The sequence below is a fragment of the Sylvia atricapilla genome, chromosome 1, assembly GCF_009819655.1.
Source record: "Sylvia atricapilla isolate bSylAtr1 chromosome 1, bSylAtr1.pri, whole genome shotgun sequence".
Classification (NCBI taxonomy): Eukaryota; Metazoa; Chordata; class Aves; order Passeriformes; family Sylviidae; genus Sylvia; species Sylvia atricapilla.
In genome coordinates this window covers 51,753,417-51,769,263 of record NC_089140.1, presented here as the reverse complement: position 1 = coordinate 51,769,263, position 15,847 = coordinate 51,753,417, and the positions used below count along the sequence as shown (strand labels likewise).

General features: G+C 41.8%; 1 protein-coding gene across 2 annotated transcripts in view; it reads right to left on the bottom strand.

The window, feature by feature from the left end:
* TPK1 (thiamin pyrophosphokinase 1) overlaps nt 1-15,128 on the bottom strand; it is a 300,992-nt gene extending 285,864 nt beyond the window's left edge. For both annotated transcript variants that reach the window (XM_066322592.1, XM_066322599.1), the window contains exon 1: nt 14,864-15,128. In XM_066322592.1, the coding sequence (XP_066178689.1) occupies nt 14,864-14,906 (43 nt within the window). In that variant the 5' untranslated portion in view covers nt 14,907-15,128. The remainder of the gene's footprint in view (nt 1-14,863) is intronic.
* Nucleotides 15,129-15,847: the final 719 nt, after the last annotated feature.

Here is a 15,847-nt window from a genome sequence, read left to right as displayed (position 1 = left end):
GAACAGCATTTTCTCATCTATCTCCTCTACCATAGATGCCCTGTGAGGACTAGAGGGTGTGAAAAAAATAGAGCAATAATACATTTAAAGTTTACCCTTCTAGTTAGAAGTTCACTCTTCTAAACTTCAGAAGTATTAGGTGCATATAAATGCTTTCTTAATAGAGACTTTTCTGCATTACATTCTGAGAAGCTTACTGTGTCTGCCCCTGTAACATACACTAGGTATCTCACACTGTTCCTCATCATCTTATTTGGGAATTCCAACATCATCATTTTAGTATTTGGAGCCAATGAGAACACACTTCAATTCTTAAACACATTCCATTCATGTTTCGCTCTCACAAGAGATTGGTGATTTGCTTCTAACTTCTAAGGAAGCCCATAGCATGAATGACAAGATGTCAGGAACAATCAGGAAAACTAGTTTTATACCCCTAAAGAGTAAAACGTCAGGCAGGGTGTTGTCTTTTCTCAATAAAAAGAATGGCTTTGGCCACCTATCAAGTAAATTCAAATCATCTTATAATTAGAGATTAATTGTATCTATTCCTCCATCTTGCTTCAATTCTTCCCTCAGTTTTATGACATTTCCTTCTGTGCCATCTATGATCACAGCCTACTGTGAGAGAGTAGCAAAAAAACAAGCACTACTACTATCCTTATTTCCTTCCCTAGGGAAATCAGCTATAGCTTTTGCTACTCCAGACTATCCAGCAACTTTAGATATAACAGTCCAGGAAACAGTCTTCCCCAACCTCCTGCTCTCCTCCTTGTGATCTCTAACCATTTAATTTCTATGAAGCAGTTGTTATGAATTACCAAGCACTGTCATTTCACACACCTATCCAGGGCTACCAAAACAAATTAAAGACAGAGGGTTAAGCATAAATCACAATGTAAGCAAAGCACACATCTCTTGATGTGAGGTATCACTGAACACATTTCAGTGTCATACCCTTCCCCTAACTGCTGTAGGTTAGTAGCTCAAACTTTCTAAAGATCGCAACAAACAAAAAGAATTCCACCAAACCCCCTAGCTGTACAGTAAGAATATAGCTGGTTTCAAAGCCACAGTTTGTGTGCCAAGAATGTGTTGTGGAGCCAGTGGCTTGTTGCACACCATCCCTCAAATGCTGACATGTTTTGACAACGCTGCCACCACTTCTGATTTTTAAAGCTGAAGAGAGAGTAGATATTCACCTCAGCCATCTGCCAATGCAGCAGATAAACATGATGCAGACATTCCATAACTGATGTACCTCAACTCAACAGGAATCCTGTGATTTGAGACACACTTTCTCACTGGAGACAATGACCATAGAAATTACAGTGACAGCAGAATTTTTCTCTAGAGTATTATGCATGAAAAATAAATATATTAACTCTTTCACTATAAAGGGGATTAAATTACAGAGAAACTCTTTGCAGATGCATTCTCCTGACAATTTTTACCCTCAGAAACACAGAATTAGAGCTTTCTTAAAAAATTAAGAGCTATTATCTGAAAGAAGCTTTTTAAAAAAATATTTATAGTCTCTTCTGGACATCGAGAGAAAGTATATTCCTAGAAAATTCATCACAGTCTATAGAAGACACTTAGGTTTCTCATCAACATGAAAGATCATCTGTAAAAATTAATAGAATATGAGAATTTTTAATGTTCAGGGTTTTTTTCAAGGTAATCCCTCTGAAACCTCTACAAATTCAAATGCCAATTATCAGGAGTATGAAAACAGATAAACGAAATCTGAGAGGCAGATTTCATCATCTGGAAAACTCAGCAATTGCTACACACAGTTTTCACTCCCTATTTCAGAACTTATGGAGCTTCACTCTTCATATCTCTTTTCACATATTTGTGAACTTTTGACATCATCTGTGATTTAGCGAAAAAGAAATATTATTACTGTACTGCAGAAGAAAGCATCATTAATTTACAGTATGAAAACTACAGACCACAAGAACAAATCCTGCTGGTCTGAGTAGCCCAGATGAAGCCAGTCTGATTACCTGAGTGAGAATATGTGCAGAAATGGCCTGTCCTCCCTCCAGAGACCAATATGCACACAGGAAACTGCCTCCGCCTCTACAGATACAATTCTTAAATTCCCATCTCAATCTTCTACAGTTCTGTACATTGGAGTTTTGTACATTTGGTCTATCATTCTGCCCCTACGTAGAATCAGTTCTCTAATCTGATTCTACTTCATTCTTCTTCATATACCCTTGAAAAAGGAAAGGCTCCTAGCAACAGGGACTACATCTTCTCAACTAATGTATTCCGGGGCTTCCTCCTGCTACTTACATGTTTTTTCCCCAAATATGTAACTCAAGCCATCTTTGCTATAGCTGAAATTAATTTCTTACCCAACTGCAATATAATTGGGGCATATTTCCAACAACTGTTAAAAATGCTCTTGGGGAAACTACGAATAGGACAATTCTGTACAGATACACTCTGAGCTGCAAAAGTTCTTCCACTGAATAGAACAGCAGGATATCCTTCCTAAATTCTCCTCTTTTCATGACTCCTTCTCTCAAGAAAAGTAACGAAATTCCTTTTACCTAGTATTTGTATCCATAAGATGTGCATCTTCCATATGTATATGCCTCTTGGAGAAAAGAAAAACAATGACTTAACAGCAAAGGGTAAGATTACAAAACCAGAAGTTTATAAACCCTGACAAAATATTACTTTCTCCTCCTGTGTATTAACTTTAGATTTCCTCTCTACTGTTCTAATTTACATTATATGCGCTGTATAATTGCACTGGTTTAGAGTTCAGCCCCTTCATTAATACTCTGAGGCCTTACATTTATTCAGTTCCAACTCTTGCTTTCAAAGGAAACTGGCTATTTATTTCAGCGAATGTATTCAAGAAATGTAAATCTGGACAAGAAACAGAATAGTTGTGCATAATGTTATATAACTTCAGCATAACTATTCCTTTCACTGTCTAAATCCAAGCTTTTTTTTTTTTTTTTCTCCTTGTGGGATTCACAGTTATAATACTTATAGATAAATAAGAATAGATTCTATGGAAAGAATTTCAAAGCTTTTGATAGCTCACGGTAACCAACAGTAAATTCAGCACAATATGTAGTAAAATCTTACTGCAGTAACGTCTTCTTGCTACCTAGGAACAATAACAAAATACTACAGGGGTTTTGGTGGTTGTTTTGGTGGGTTTTTTTTTTCTTTCAATTTTAAGAACACAACTTACTCAAGACATAAGGAAGAAGTACCACCCTCTAAATTTCTGAATCACATCGCAAGAGCTCTGAAATCTGCTCCTTATTCTCCAACACCTTCTTTGTTGCACATGACTAGCCACTTAATACCCCATGCTGAAAGATATACTCATCCCCAGATATACTCATTCCTTTCTTCCTCACAAATCTGTCCATTTTACTTAAAGAGAAAGGAAAAGAAGTCTCTCCTTAGGCAGGCCTAAGTGTGTCAAATTTATTCCCTAAGGGACCAGAAAGGATCACTAGTTTAGCCTTTTGGATAAAGGATAGCCTGAAACTCATTCTTGTTTCAAGTTGCCACTGACTTAGGCAGATTCTACATCAGTGTTTCTCTAGGTACAGTATTCGAATGGTTGGTTATTCTTTCCCATGTTAAAGATCAGTACCTGATTCAGGTAGGAGTTTGTTTGTCTCACATGTCCAACCTTTGCATCTTATAAATACCTTTGTCTGCCTGACAAAATACAACTACTGAAATACCACTGCAAATAACAGATAACACGGCATGTTACCTAAAGAGCATTCCTCCTTAAGTGCACCCCTGGAACAGCTCTAACACCGCCTTACTGGAGCTTGCTGACACAAGGCTTTTGGCAACAAGTATGCTATCCAACATCTGTTGTGACCCCCTTGGAAGCGCCCCTCTCCCACACCATATGGCCATCACCACCAAGTGGCACTGCAAGGCCACAACCCAGCTCTCATCACTGCCTGTCCTCTCAGGGGACTCCAGACTCTGATGGATAATTTCACATACTCTTCACACTTCATCAGCACAGAAACAGCCCGCTGCAGTGAGACATGCTGAGCACGTCCATGTTGCAACACACTCTGTCCATGCTGCTGTCAGAAAATCCTGCTCATGGAGTTTGTGTTGTATACACTAAAGGAAGGGATTTTTTTTGTCTAGTCTTGCTGTTGCTCCTCTTAGGTGGCAACTGCTTTCCTTGTAACTGGGCGTACACTTGGGGCTTTGTCAACACAACTATGGCAGCTGTGGGTGCGAGGAGAACAAATAAAAGACAAACATGGTCACAGAAACACAGCAAAAACATTACACAGCAGATCAAACTTCCTATTGACTTAAAGAGCTTAGCTGGCAGAAGATTTTAACTTAGGATTTTATGACAGGATAGCAGACTAAGAAAGTAAGAAATTCTTCCAAGGGTCAAGTGACAAAACCTGTTATTATGGATCAGGTAAATACGGCAGCAGTGTTACTACTGACCAGTACATAAGACCAGTACTGAAAACAGAGGCAGAGAGAACTAAGAGATTGAATTCCCAAGCAAAAACCCTACCAACACATCAGTTCAAGGAAGAACATCTCGTATCGGTGATTTTATTTCCCAGAACTACAAAATGACCATTTAAATCCTCTGCTTTGTAGTCACGAAAGTCATTAGAAATGCTCAAAGCCCATGCATACAGTATTAAATGTCACTTCCACAGTGGATTCTGTGCAAAGAAAGCAAAGCTAATAGGAAAGCACTCTTGATAACAGCAGGAACATACCAGCACCTCAAGAAGACAGAACTGAAGATAACACCAATCTACAGTAGAAGCTATTTCACAGAATCAATAGAAGGGTTGAGGATGGAAGGACTTTAAGGATCACCTAGTTCCAAGCCCCCTGAAATAGGCAGGGACACCCTCCAGGGGACCAGGAGAGCAGGTCACTTAGATAACTCTGAGACCAGGTTACTCAAAGCCCCATCCAACCTAGCCATGAACACTTCCAGGGCTGGGAAATCCACAACTTTTCTGGGCATCTTATTCCAGGGCCTCACCACTATTACAGTCAAGAGTTTCCTCCTCAAACCAAATCTAAACTCACTCTATTTCACTTTAAACCCATTCCCTCTTATCCTACTACATGTCCTTGGCAAAAGACCCCCACCAGCTCTCTTGTAGGGCTCCCCTGATGTATTGGAAGGCTTAAAGGTTGCTCTAAGTTCTGCCCAGATCCTTCTCTGCTCCAGGCTGAACAACCCCATCTCTCTCACCCTGTTTTCATAGGAGAGGTGTTCCAGCCCCTTGATCATCCTTGTAGCCCTCCAGCAGATCCATGTCTTTATTCTGGGGTCATCAGAGCTGGACATTGTACTCCAGAGAGGGTCTCATGACAGTAGAGTCATTAGATCAGTTTGAGGCAAAGTCTTGCCACCATACCTTTCAAGAACACTGCAGCGCAAAGTCCAGAAAGCCAAACATTAACTTAAAAAACATTCCTCAGTGTTGTCCCCTTCTCTTCTTTCTTTCTCTGTTTTTTTTAAGAATAATTCAAGCTCTTCTTCAGGAAACTCGAAAGGCTAATTTTCCATTTGTAGCAGGAAATGGCAATATGGAGACAAACACTTCCATATCAGAGCTTAATCATCTCCATTGTGCCCAGGTTGACTAATTATGAAATTAGGTGATCACAGATTGCCCAAGAGTTATTTTTGTTGCATCTGCAGCAGCTAAGACACTGCACCACTTCTTCCAGCACTCCAAGTGCCCAAGCAGCAGATCTTTAGCTGCTTGACTCTCAAGTTGCCCTCTAACATGTTTTCTCTGTTGGATTTCACAGTATGGCATAACACTGCTTAGATGCTTATTAAACATATCTGTAAGCTGAAGAGGTAAACAGCTCCACATGAGGACACAAAGGCTATACTCACAAGGCTGTGCTTTACTCTCTACAGCTCGCAGAACACTAATTCCCAGAAATGAAAGTGTGGCCTGACTCAAAGTATCTGTATTAGAGGCTGTCGGTTACATTTAAAGCAGACTGAGATCTTGACGCCTTAGAAGCATTACTGATACACAGGTTAAACTCCCTGGTATAAACCTCACTTCAGCCTTCAGGATTTCCCCACACATAACTCTCATCAAGAGTGCAAAGTCTCAAAATGGAGCACTATGCTATTTCCACAGCTGCTCTGTGACACATGTCAATCCCAGGAACGCTTTGAGTGATTTAAGTGACATCATCTGCTGAACAACTGCCCAGGTGCAGTTTCAAACCAACAACCTTTTAACTCATCCTGAAAAACTAGGCCTTTAGCCTTAGCTCTCCTCTAAGGGTCAGTGCCTCTCTTGCCACACTTAAATTAGCTATAAGTATAAAAGTAAATAAATCTGACACACGGATTTCATTCACATACCAGTGCCCTTCTGCTACAAAAGCTGAATCATAGAATTGTTAAGGTTGGAATGGACCTCTGGAGGCAATTTAGGCCAACCCTCCTGCCAAGGGAAGGTCACTTAGAGCAGGTTACACAGGAACTCATCCAGGTGCATTCTGAATGTCTCCAGAGGGAAGACTCCATAACCTCTCCAGGCAGCCTGTTCCAGTTTTCTGCCACCCTCAATGTATAGAAGTTCTTTCTTATGTTGAGCTGGTACTACTTGTGTTTTAGTTTATGGCCATTGCTCCTTGTTCTGTAGCTGGGGTCCACTGAAAAGAGTCTGGCATAATTTTCTTGGCACCTGCCTTTAAGATATTTATATGCATTAATAAGATCCCCTCTAAGTTTCTTCTCCAGATGAAACAGGCACAGCTCTCACAGTCTCTCCTCCTAAGAGACGTTCCAGACCCCTGATTATCTTTCACTGGATAAGCAGTTCCATGTTTTTCCTGTACTGTGGATCCTGGAACTGGACATAGCACTACAGATGTGGCATCGCTGGGGCTGAGCAGAGGGGCAGGATCAGCTCCCTTGACCTGCTGGATGCACCTGATGCACCCCACAATACCACTGGCTCATAGTCAACCTGTCATTCACCAAGACTCCCAGGTCCTTCTCAGCAAAGCTGCTCTCTAGTATGTCAGTCCCCCATGTGTATCGGTGACTCAGTTGTCTTCTTTCATGTATGCTTACACAGAATACATAATTGTGAATTGTGTCCGTGGGGAAAAAAAAAAAAAGGAGGAAAAAAAAGAAAAAGAAGAAAGAATACCCTTCCTGACACACTTTGCTGTGTCTGCACCAAGCAAGTCCACAGACACCCTTACTCACGCTGTCATGGAAGTCAAAGCTTTTCTAGTGAGTCCCCAGTGCTTTGTAACATCAACATATTTTCCTTCTGCAGTAAAGCCAACTTCCTTCCGTCAGACACACTGACAGTTTTTACCACCAAAGACACCGAACAATTTTGTCAAAAACTAGATCTATATAAATACTTCTTAACTACTCACTTATTGCACGTGTTGCCCAGGATCAGTGTTGACCAGATAATTTGGGGTAAAGGATAGACCAGAAAAAAGAGCTACAGTAAGAGAAAACAAGAAATAAACCCAAATAGAACCCATTCCACCAGTCACAACTATAGAATAAATAGGTAAGTTTTTAGGTTCTGCTCCTACTGAATTCACTGGCCGGCTTCCTATTTATTTCAAGTGGCCTGATAAACACATGCATCCCTCCAGCTTCTGTCCTGCCAGAGAAGAAGTCTGGCAGACAATCCATCAACACAAGCTACAAAGAATCAGCACTAGCACTGTGAAAATTCAACTGCCATTCAAAATAAAATTCAAAGCTAGGAAATTGCACGAAAAGCCTTCCAGCAGCTTCAACTGCCATTAGATACACAGCAATAGATTTAATTTAAAGCACTCCAAGAGCTACTACATGTGTTCTCTATATATAATTTAACTAACAGAACAGGCCTGTAAAACTTGAAATTCTCAATTCTCTTTTTAATTTTGCAAAGGCAGTACTACACAAACACTGTTAATCCTATTTCTCATGTTTAAGGTCAGAGCTGAATGGAACGGAGAACTTGTTTCCATAAACTCACATCTAACTCACCACAGCCATATCTTACAGAAAAATGTAAGGCAAAAATCTGAAAAACTAGTTATATTTCAGCTATACTCTGGCAAAAGGGACAACTGATAGTTCTTTTCCATCTTGAAATTATTTGGCTACAGATCAGATTAATTAACCTTGTTAAAAACATTGCAAATTCCCCTCTCTGTGTAGAAATCAGAGATAGGAAATGTTCTATGCTGTACCAAAAAGCAGTTTTATTCATCTGAGTTCTCTCCTGTTGATTTACTACATTTTGTACTGGATAAGATCTACTACTGGGTTGTTGGGATTTTTATTTGTTTGTGGGTTGGTTCTGCAGTTTGTTGGTTTATTTGCTAATCTGGCATTTTTCTTTTGTTTTATTGGAGGGCAGAGGGAGAAAAGCCTCCTCCCTCCTTTTATCCACATTTTTCAACAAGGGTGCTTTGAGACTAGCATGGTTATTTTTATGTCACACAGAAAAAAAAAAAAAAGGCTGCATTTCTAACTAATAATTTTCCTGTACAAAGTTAACAGTATTGTTCTTAAAGGTCCTAACCCCTGAGTTTACATCCAAACCTACAACTCATTAGAAGTGAAAGATGATGAAAATTGACTAATGAAAGAAGCCGTTAACCCTTTAACTTGTTTTCAGGTGGCTTCTTCACTTAGGGATTTTTTAGTTTGCTTTTTTTAAAATTTTGATTTTAGGTTTCACACTTGATGATGCTATTTTCTACAAAGATTATGCTTTGATTAATACCTCAGGATGTCCAAACCTAAAGCAAATCCACAAGAATGCCAGGGATTTGTTATTTTGGATCTTGAAAAATCTGAAATCTACCTGTTATGTCTTCTCCTGTGTAAATAAAAAGCTTCATTTCTATGCTTCATATTCAATTTCTCTATAAATCAGACTTAGATGAGCTTTTTAAACAGGATACAAAAACCCAACAAACAAAGCATCTTCTGTTTTCCACTTCCAGAAAGCAAAACTAGCTTTTGTATACATATGTAAACAAACAGATTTGAGATACAGCATAATGCTAAACGTGCTGTGAAACTGCTGTAGTGTTTTAAGGGCTGATCAGAGACATGCAGGTGAATACAGGAGAGAAGAAACAGAAGTTGAAAGTCCACTACTCTCCTCGACTTCCTGTACCTTCTTAAGATTAGTATTTTGCTCTCTAAGCACTAACAAGTTTAAATGATTTTCAGTAGTCCTGCACACATTTAATTGGATACAAGCAACATGAACATCTGATGACTGGAACAAGTAGATTTCACACCTCCTTATCTCCTTAAATCACAGGAGAAAAAAAGAAAAACAAAGACTACAGGAGATCAGCTACTGTATGTTCTAGCTTTAAGTTTCAGCTGATGGAAAAGAACAAGCCCTTCCAAAAGGAATGCTATTTATCCAGGTGCTTTACTATCTGGGCAAGTTGTAATGAATGTGAGTTTTTGTCTCAGAAATTCCAGTAACATCATTATTGCTCTTATACTCAATGGGTCTTGAAGATTTTTTTGTTAGCCATTTTGTTAGGCTGCTTATTTGTGCGGTTTTTGGAGGTGGATTTTGTTTTAGTTTTTGGTTTGTTCTTTTCTTTTTTCTTTTTTTCCTTTTTGTGGGTTTTTTTTGTGATGACCTCAGGCCCCTTTGCCATCATATTCCCACTCAAAAGAGAGCTATGGCCTATTTGTGACTGCAAGGCATGGAACTATCAGTGCACTGACACAGCGCAACATGACATCCAACATCCACACCCACAGCAACTGAAGTCAACACATTTCAAAAGGTGGCCCTGTGTGTGTGTGTACAAAAACAAGTAAAGTAAGTAAATGTCTATTCATTTTTCTATTAGCTTCAATGGTTAAAATTGCCTTGTTAAAATGGTTAAAGCTACCTTGTTGCCCTGTTCCTGCATAGACAGCATTAAAACACACCTACATAGACGGCATTAAAAAAAAAGAAAATAAAGAACTCCAAAAGCTTTCCATGAGTGAAAGCAAAGATCTAAAAGAAAGTGGTTAACAATGAGTATGTCTTTTAAATGCCATGGTGCCTTTAATACTTCATTCATAAGTGCACCTGTAAGCAATCTATACAATAATGCTTACAAAACAAATGCTGACCCAGCACAGCAGGGTCTGAGTAGCTGAATACTAACAGCTACATCAAAAACAAACTAATAACTTTCAGCTAACTAGACTAAATGAATGGTGTTGCTACTCAAATGAAATGAAGAACAGGAGCAGGTCACCAACATTCACAGAAAAAAAATGGCATTTTGGAATTACTTCAGCTAAAAAGACAGAAAAATGTAACAGCCATATGGAAGTGCTTCCTAATTTTATTATTATGCCAATAGTAGTCTTAAAAAAACTGACAACCTGCTAACACTTTTTCAGTTTTTCAGTTTAGGTGAATTCAGTAACAGCTTTTGAATGACCCAATTCACCTGAAAACTTCACTAGTCTGGCCCAACAGCTATGGCACAAATCCTACAAAATTGCAGAGTTATCCAATAGTTTGGGACTCCATAGCTTTTCCATACACCTTTAACATGGAACTAAGAGACCATCAGGTTGATTTTCTAACCCCACGACTATCTTGGTTTCTATCACAGAGTTTTGTGAATTAGATTGCAAGATAAATGCATTATAGATAGTGTGTAGAGCTTTAGTAAAGGGACTTTAAACAGTCATTGCACGTGTACCAGGCTGGAGGTCATTCACTGAATGGCAAACATGCCACCGTTCCACAAAATAGCTCTGAATCCTTAGTGCCAGATAAAAGGGAACATTTAGGAAGAAGTTCAAGCCCCAGGTATTTAAAAGGAATATGGTGATAAAATCCTTTCAGAGGTAACTCATTCACAGCCAGTAACACTTCCAGGAGAAGACAGAGTAAAGCAAGAGACAATCAAGCTTGCAGAATGATGGAAGAGCATTCAGAGCATATTGTTCCTTCCTCTTGTTCTCTTTGCTTTAAATTCAATGCAAAATTTTATAGTCCCTTTGCACAAAGATATAACTATATATTTTCTCTATAATTCTGAAGCAGTCTTTGTCCTGTGTGTTGTGGATCTGTCTCTCATGGCATATAGATGACCTTGCTTCGGTGACCTTGCCCCACTTCTGAGCAACAAAATCTTAACCACCAGTTCTGAACACAGCGTAGTTCAGAAGTGTATTTGATTTGGGGCATGGAGAAGTGGGGAAGGGAAACCACCTCTCCCTGGAAGCACAGGCTCCCTGTCACTCAGAGAAAGCTCAGCTCCAATATACCCTCTGCAAGGCACAGAAAAGAGCAGAGGGATAATAAAGATTTGCTGCTTCTTTTGCAGCCCTTCCACCTCTACAAGGCAAGACACTCATATTGGGAGCTGTTGGATTATAAATTGAGGAAGATATCCTCCTTCTGCATCACTCCACTTGATATAACCAATACTGAGCCACACTTTAGGGACTGTGGAAGGCAAGGAATCATTAATCACATCTGGAGATGAGTGAGAATCCAGGCCATGCAATGGCAGGCAATGTAAAACGTTCCCTGTGAGAAAACACAGCCTAGCAAACTGGCACTCTGCCCTACTCAGAATCTCAAGTGGTATTCAGGGGCAACCTTATTAGAGGATGCTACAGTACTTTCACTGTTAAGCAGTCACAAGCACAGCACACTCAGCTCCCAAAGTTCATGGTATTAAAATAATAAATTAGAAACACTTGTCTCTTTGCAGAAGTGCCTGCAGCACGGTCTGGGACAAGCAGCAGGAGGCAATGACAGTGCAAGAAAAGGGTATAAACAGCAGGAGGGAAGTGTCAAGTGTATCAAAGGATGCTCCAGAATAAACAAAGCGACTCTTGTCATTAATTCACAAGCTGCAGTGTGACATCACTGTGAGCCTTCTACAAGAGCCTTGCCTGTGAAGCTTCTGCCTGACCCTTTCACACAGCGTACAGGTGTCTGTGGTGGAGCCTTCTGTGAGCCTTTTTAAAAGTTTCATTCCATGAGGAAATGAAAATACATTTGTTTCAGTGTGCAAGACATAAATTTAGACTCAATCACACTTTAAATTTTATCTTGTTACCCATTCTGAACTATGTTAAGCAAATCAACACAGTCCTAAAGTCCACAGCACGGTGTTCTGATTGTAGCATGGTGATTTTCAACTGTGCTCCAGCTGTTTGACTGAATAATGTTCAAAGTCCTTGAGCATCCTAGTTAGCACAGCAGTTCTCAAATATCTATTACCTGAACATCAATCAGGTGAGATAGAGATGTACAATCTAAGAACTCGCTCTAACTACACTGACTAAAATTACCAAGGCTTACATGGCCCTGAAATTCCAATTCCAAAAAGAGAAACAAAGTAATTAATAATTTTCAAACATAGTTGACAAATCTTTCACAGTGTCCCCACCATCAACACAGTCACACATTGCTATATATCATATTATTTCTAGTATTGAAGGAAAGGGGCAAGGTCAATAGTGCTTCAACGGCCTTAAAAAAATAAAAAGGTTTATTTTGTAAGCTCATGTTTAGCTTCTAAGAAGTGCCATGTTCTTAATTGATTAGCTTTATACTATTTGGACACCTAAATACTTACCCCCAAGGAAGCAAACAGATGGAACAACTGGTAGGTACTTTCTCCAGAAGAAATTGGAAGGTTCATTTTACCTATCCAATTCCAAAAACCTTATTTCTGAGTTCCCAAGTGAGATACCAGAGCTTAAACAGTGGAATTGCCAAATAAATCTGCTCAGCCTTGAATACTTCGAGCAGGCTAATTCAGTCGGTAATGCTGGTAATGAATGTCTCTAATAATGACAAGGATCCTGATGAAGTACCACTGTGCATTTTACAGGCACAGCCTGTATAACTAACTGATTTGTAGGCAAATAACACTTTTCTTTCAGAGAAGCAGGCTTCTTTACCACCAGCTGGAGCTTCTGGCATGAGGCAGCTGTGGGTCATGAGCAAACTGAACAAGTATCTCCAATCCTCAAATCCAACCAGACATAACCAAAGAAAAAGACAACTCCTGGAAACTGAGGACATTTGGTAGCTCTAGCATTGTACAGTGTCTATCAAAGGCAACTATCTTATAATACAAAGAGCAATGCCAGCACTTCCACAGGGATAAATTTATAGAATCATAAAAAGTTAACGGATTGGAATGGACCGTAAAGATTATCTAGTGCCAATCTTCCCTGCCATGGATAGGGAGCCCACCCACCAAATCAAACTGTTCAAGGCCTTATCCAACATGAACTTGAACAGTGTCAGGGTTGGGGCATCCACAGCCTCTCTGGGCAACCTATTCCAGTGTCTTACCACCCCCACAGTAAAGAATTTCTTCCCAATATCTATAACCTAAATTGTCCCTCTTTGAATTTGAGCCCATTACTCCTTATCCTATCACTACAGTTCCAGATGGAGAATCCCTCTCTGGCCACCCCGAAGGCCCCCTTCAGATACTGGGCACTTGCTATGAGGTCCCCACACAACCCCACAGCAACTTCTCCAGCCTGAACAGCCCAGTTTTCTCAACCTGTCCTCCTAGGGCAGGTGTTGCACTCCTCTTATCAACTTCTTAAGGCAGCTTTTTGTTTGGCCTTACTACATACTTAGTAATCACTTATTGTATACAAGAGGACATCACATCACAATGAATCAAAGTTCACCCATTAAAATCTCACCTACTCATTCCCTCTTTTCCACCCAGTGCAAGTGTGTCTCAAAGTCCACATACACACAGTGTCAAGTACACATTTCTGGCAGGAATACCTCGAATGCAGCTTTACTTGTTAGTAGTTTTGACGTTATCCTGAAGAAGTTTTTAAGAATCAGAGCAAAGCATGACTTTAAAAATGTATCATAGTAGAATGAATTTAAACATTCTCTTAAACTGCCACTGTAAAAATGCACTGAATTGTTATAAGTGTGCATTGTTAAACTCTGCCCTAACTACAGACTTTACTAGTAAATAAATAACATTTACCTCAGTGCAGCAGCTGGTGTCTGTGCCAGAACAGAGTAGAAAAAAAAGCAGTGTCAGTTAGAATTCAGCTGCTATGCCAAAATGATTTTTATGCAGCCTTAAAGCCACGTTATAGAAAGATAAAAATATTTACTGTTTATAATGGTGTCATTGAACAACAAATTGGACCCTACTGAATTATACACTGCAAATACAGAGTGAAGAAGAGATGACTATTCCAAACCCTGTACAAGCCACTTGGATGACTCCGTGCTTACTACAGGTGCTCCATCCTTTAGACACATAATAAGGTTAATGATGTATACTAATAAAGCACACATCTCAAGTCTCAAAATTAATATCAAAAGCACAATACTACTGGATAGCTTGGGCAAACCAAAGAAAACCCTAAATACAAACTTCAAAGCTTTCCTGTGCAGAACTGAAGGGCAAGGAAGGGTGCAAGCATGGCTCTAGGGCAAAGCACACGGGCAGAAGACAGGGAGCCAAAGGCACACGGGGGATGGATGCCAAACCTGGGGACCCCTCGCCTCAGGGGACAGCCAGGAGATAGGGGACAGAGAGGCGACACCGGAGCGTTCTGCCCGGCCGAGAAAACGGCGGCAGCAAACGGAAAGCACCGATGGAACCCGAAGGGGTCGGGGTTTAAACGCCAATTTGTAACTCCGGAGGGAGTTACCACGGCACCAAGGCGCTGTCCTGAGCCCTAAGCGGGGCAGCCGCACGGCGGTGTTTCCGCAGCGGGAGCAGGGCCGGGGCGGGGTGCGCCCCCGCCGCGCTCCCCTGCGCTGCCCGGGCGGCGGGGCGGCAGCTACCGTACCGGCGGGCAGCAGGCATTCCAGCGGCGTGAACGCGCGCTCCATGGCCCCGCGGGACGGGCAGGCACACGCTAAAGGCACGGAGAGCCGGGCGTCCCCGGCGGCGGGCGGGCAGGCGGGGAGCAGCCGTGCCCTTTCCCGGTCTCCTCGAGGAACGCCTACAGCCACACGGCCGCGGCGGCGGCTGCGCCCGCTCTTGCAGGCGATAGGCAGCCGCGCCGGGAGATGCGGCGGCGATGCCGTCCGGATAGCTCCGGCCACGCGTCCTGCTACATCCCCCGGCCGGTACCAGGAGCGGCAGCGGGATGTGCGTGGGACGGGGACGGCGGGGCAAGCCGAGAGAATCGATGGCCGCCGCAATCCGTTGCTCGGCGGTGGATTTCGGCAGCGCGGGGGTAAAGGCGGGGCACGTTGATTGGCAGCGGCGGAGGCCAATGGGAGCCTGCGCTTGGGGACGGCGCCGTCCCCGGCAGTGGCTGTGCGCGGGAGAGAGCCGGGGAGAGGGACAAGGACACGGTACAGTGGCGCTCGGGGGCCCAGGAAGAGCCGCCTTAGGGGGGCACCCGCGGCGCTGTACCGAGCACTTCCCTCTGAGTGTAAGTCCTCAAATCACTTTGAGCCCATCGAAACCGGAGAGAAATAAAAAGTGCCACGAGTGCTCGTGACCGCGCATCCGCCTGGGTGCCGGTGCCCATGGGGCGCAGGGAAAGCCGTACCGGAGGGCTGGCAGCATCCCGGCTCTGCTGTCCCCACCGGTGCCCTTCCCACTCCGGAATGACGCGGCATTCCTACGTGCAGCTTAAGTTTCAGTCAGAATCTTTTCAGTAACATCCGAAAACTTGTTAAATACATAGTTTCTCTTCGCTCACAACTCTTAATAGGGGCGTTAATAATCTTCAGGCATAAAATGGACAACGCTGCTAAATTTAAGTTTGCTCTGGGAGCGCAGGGGGACAAGTTTTGACCCCTCAAATGTGTCGATAATG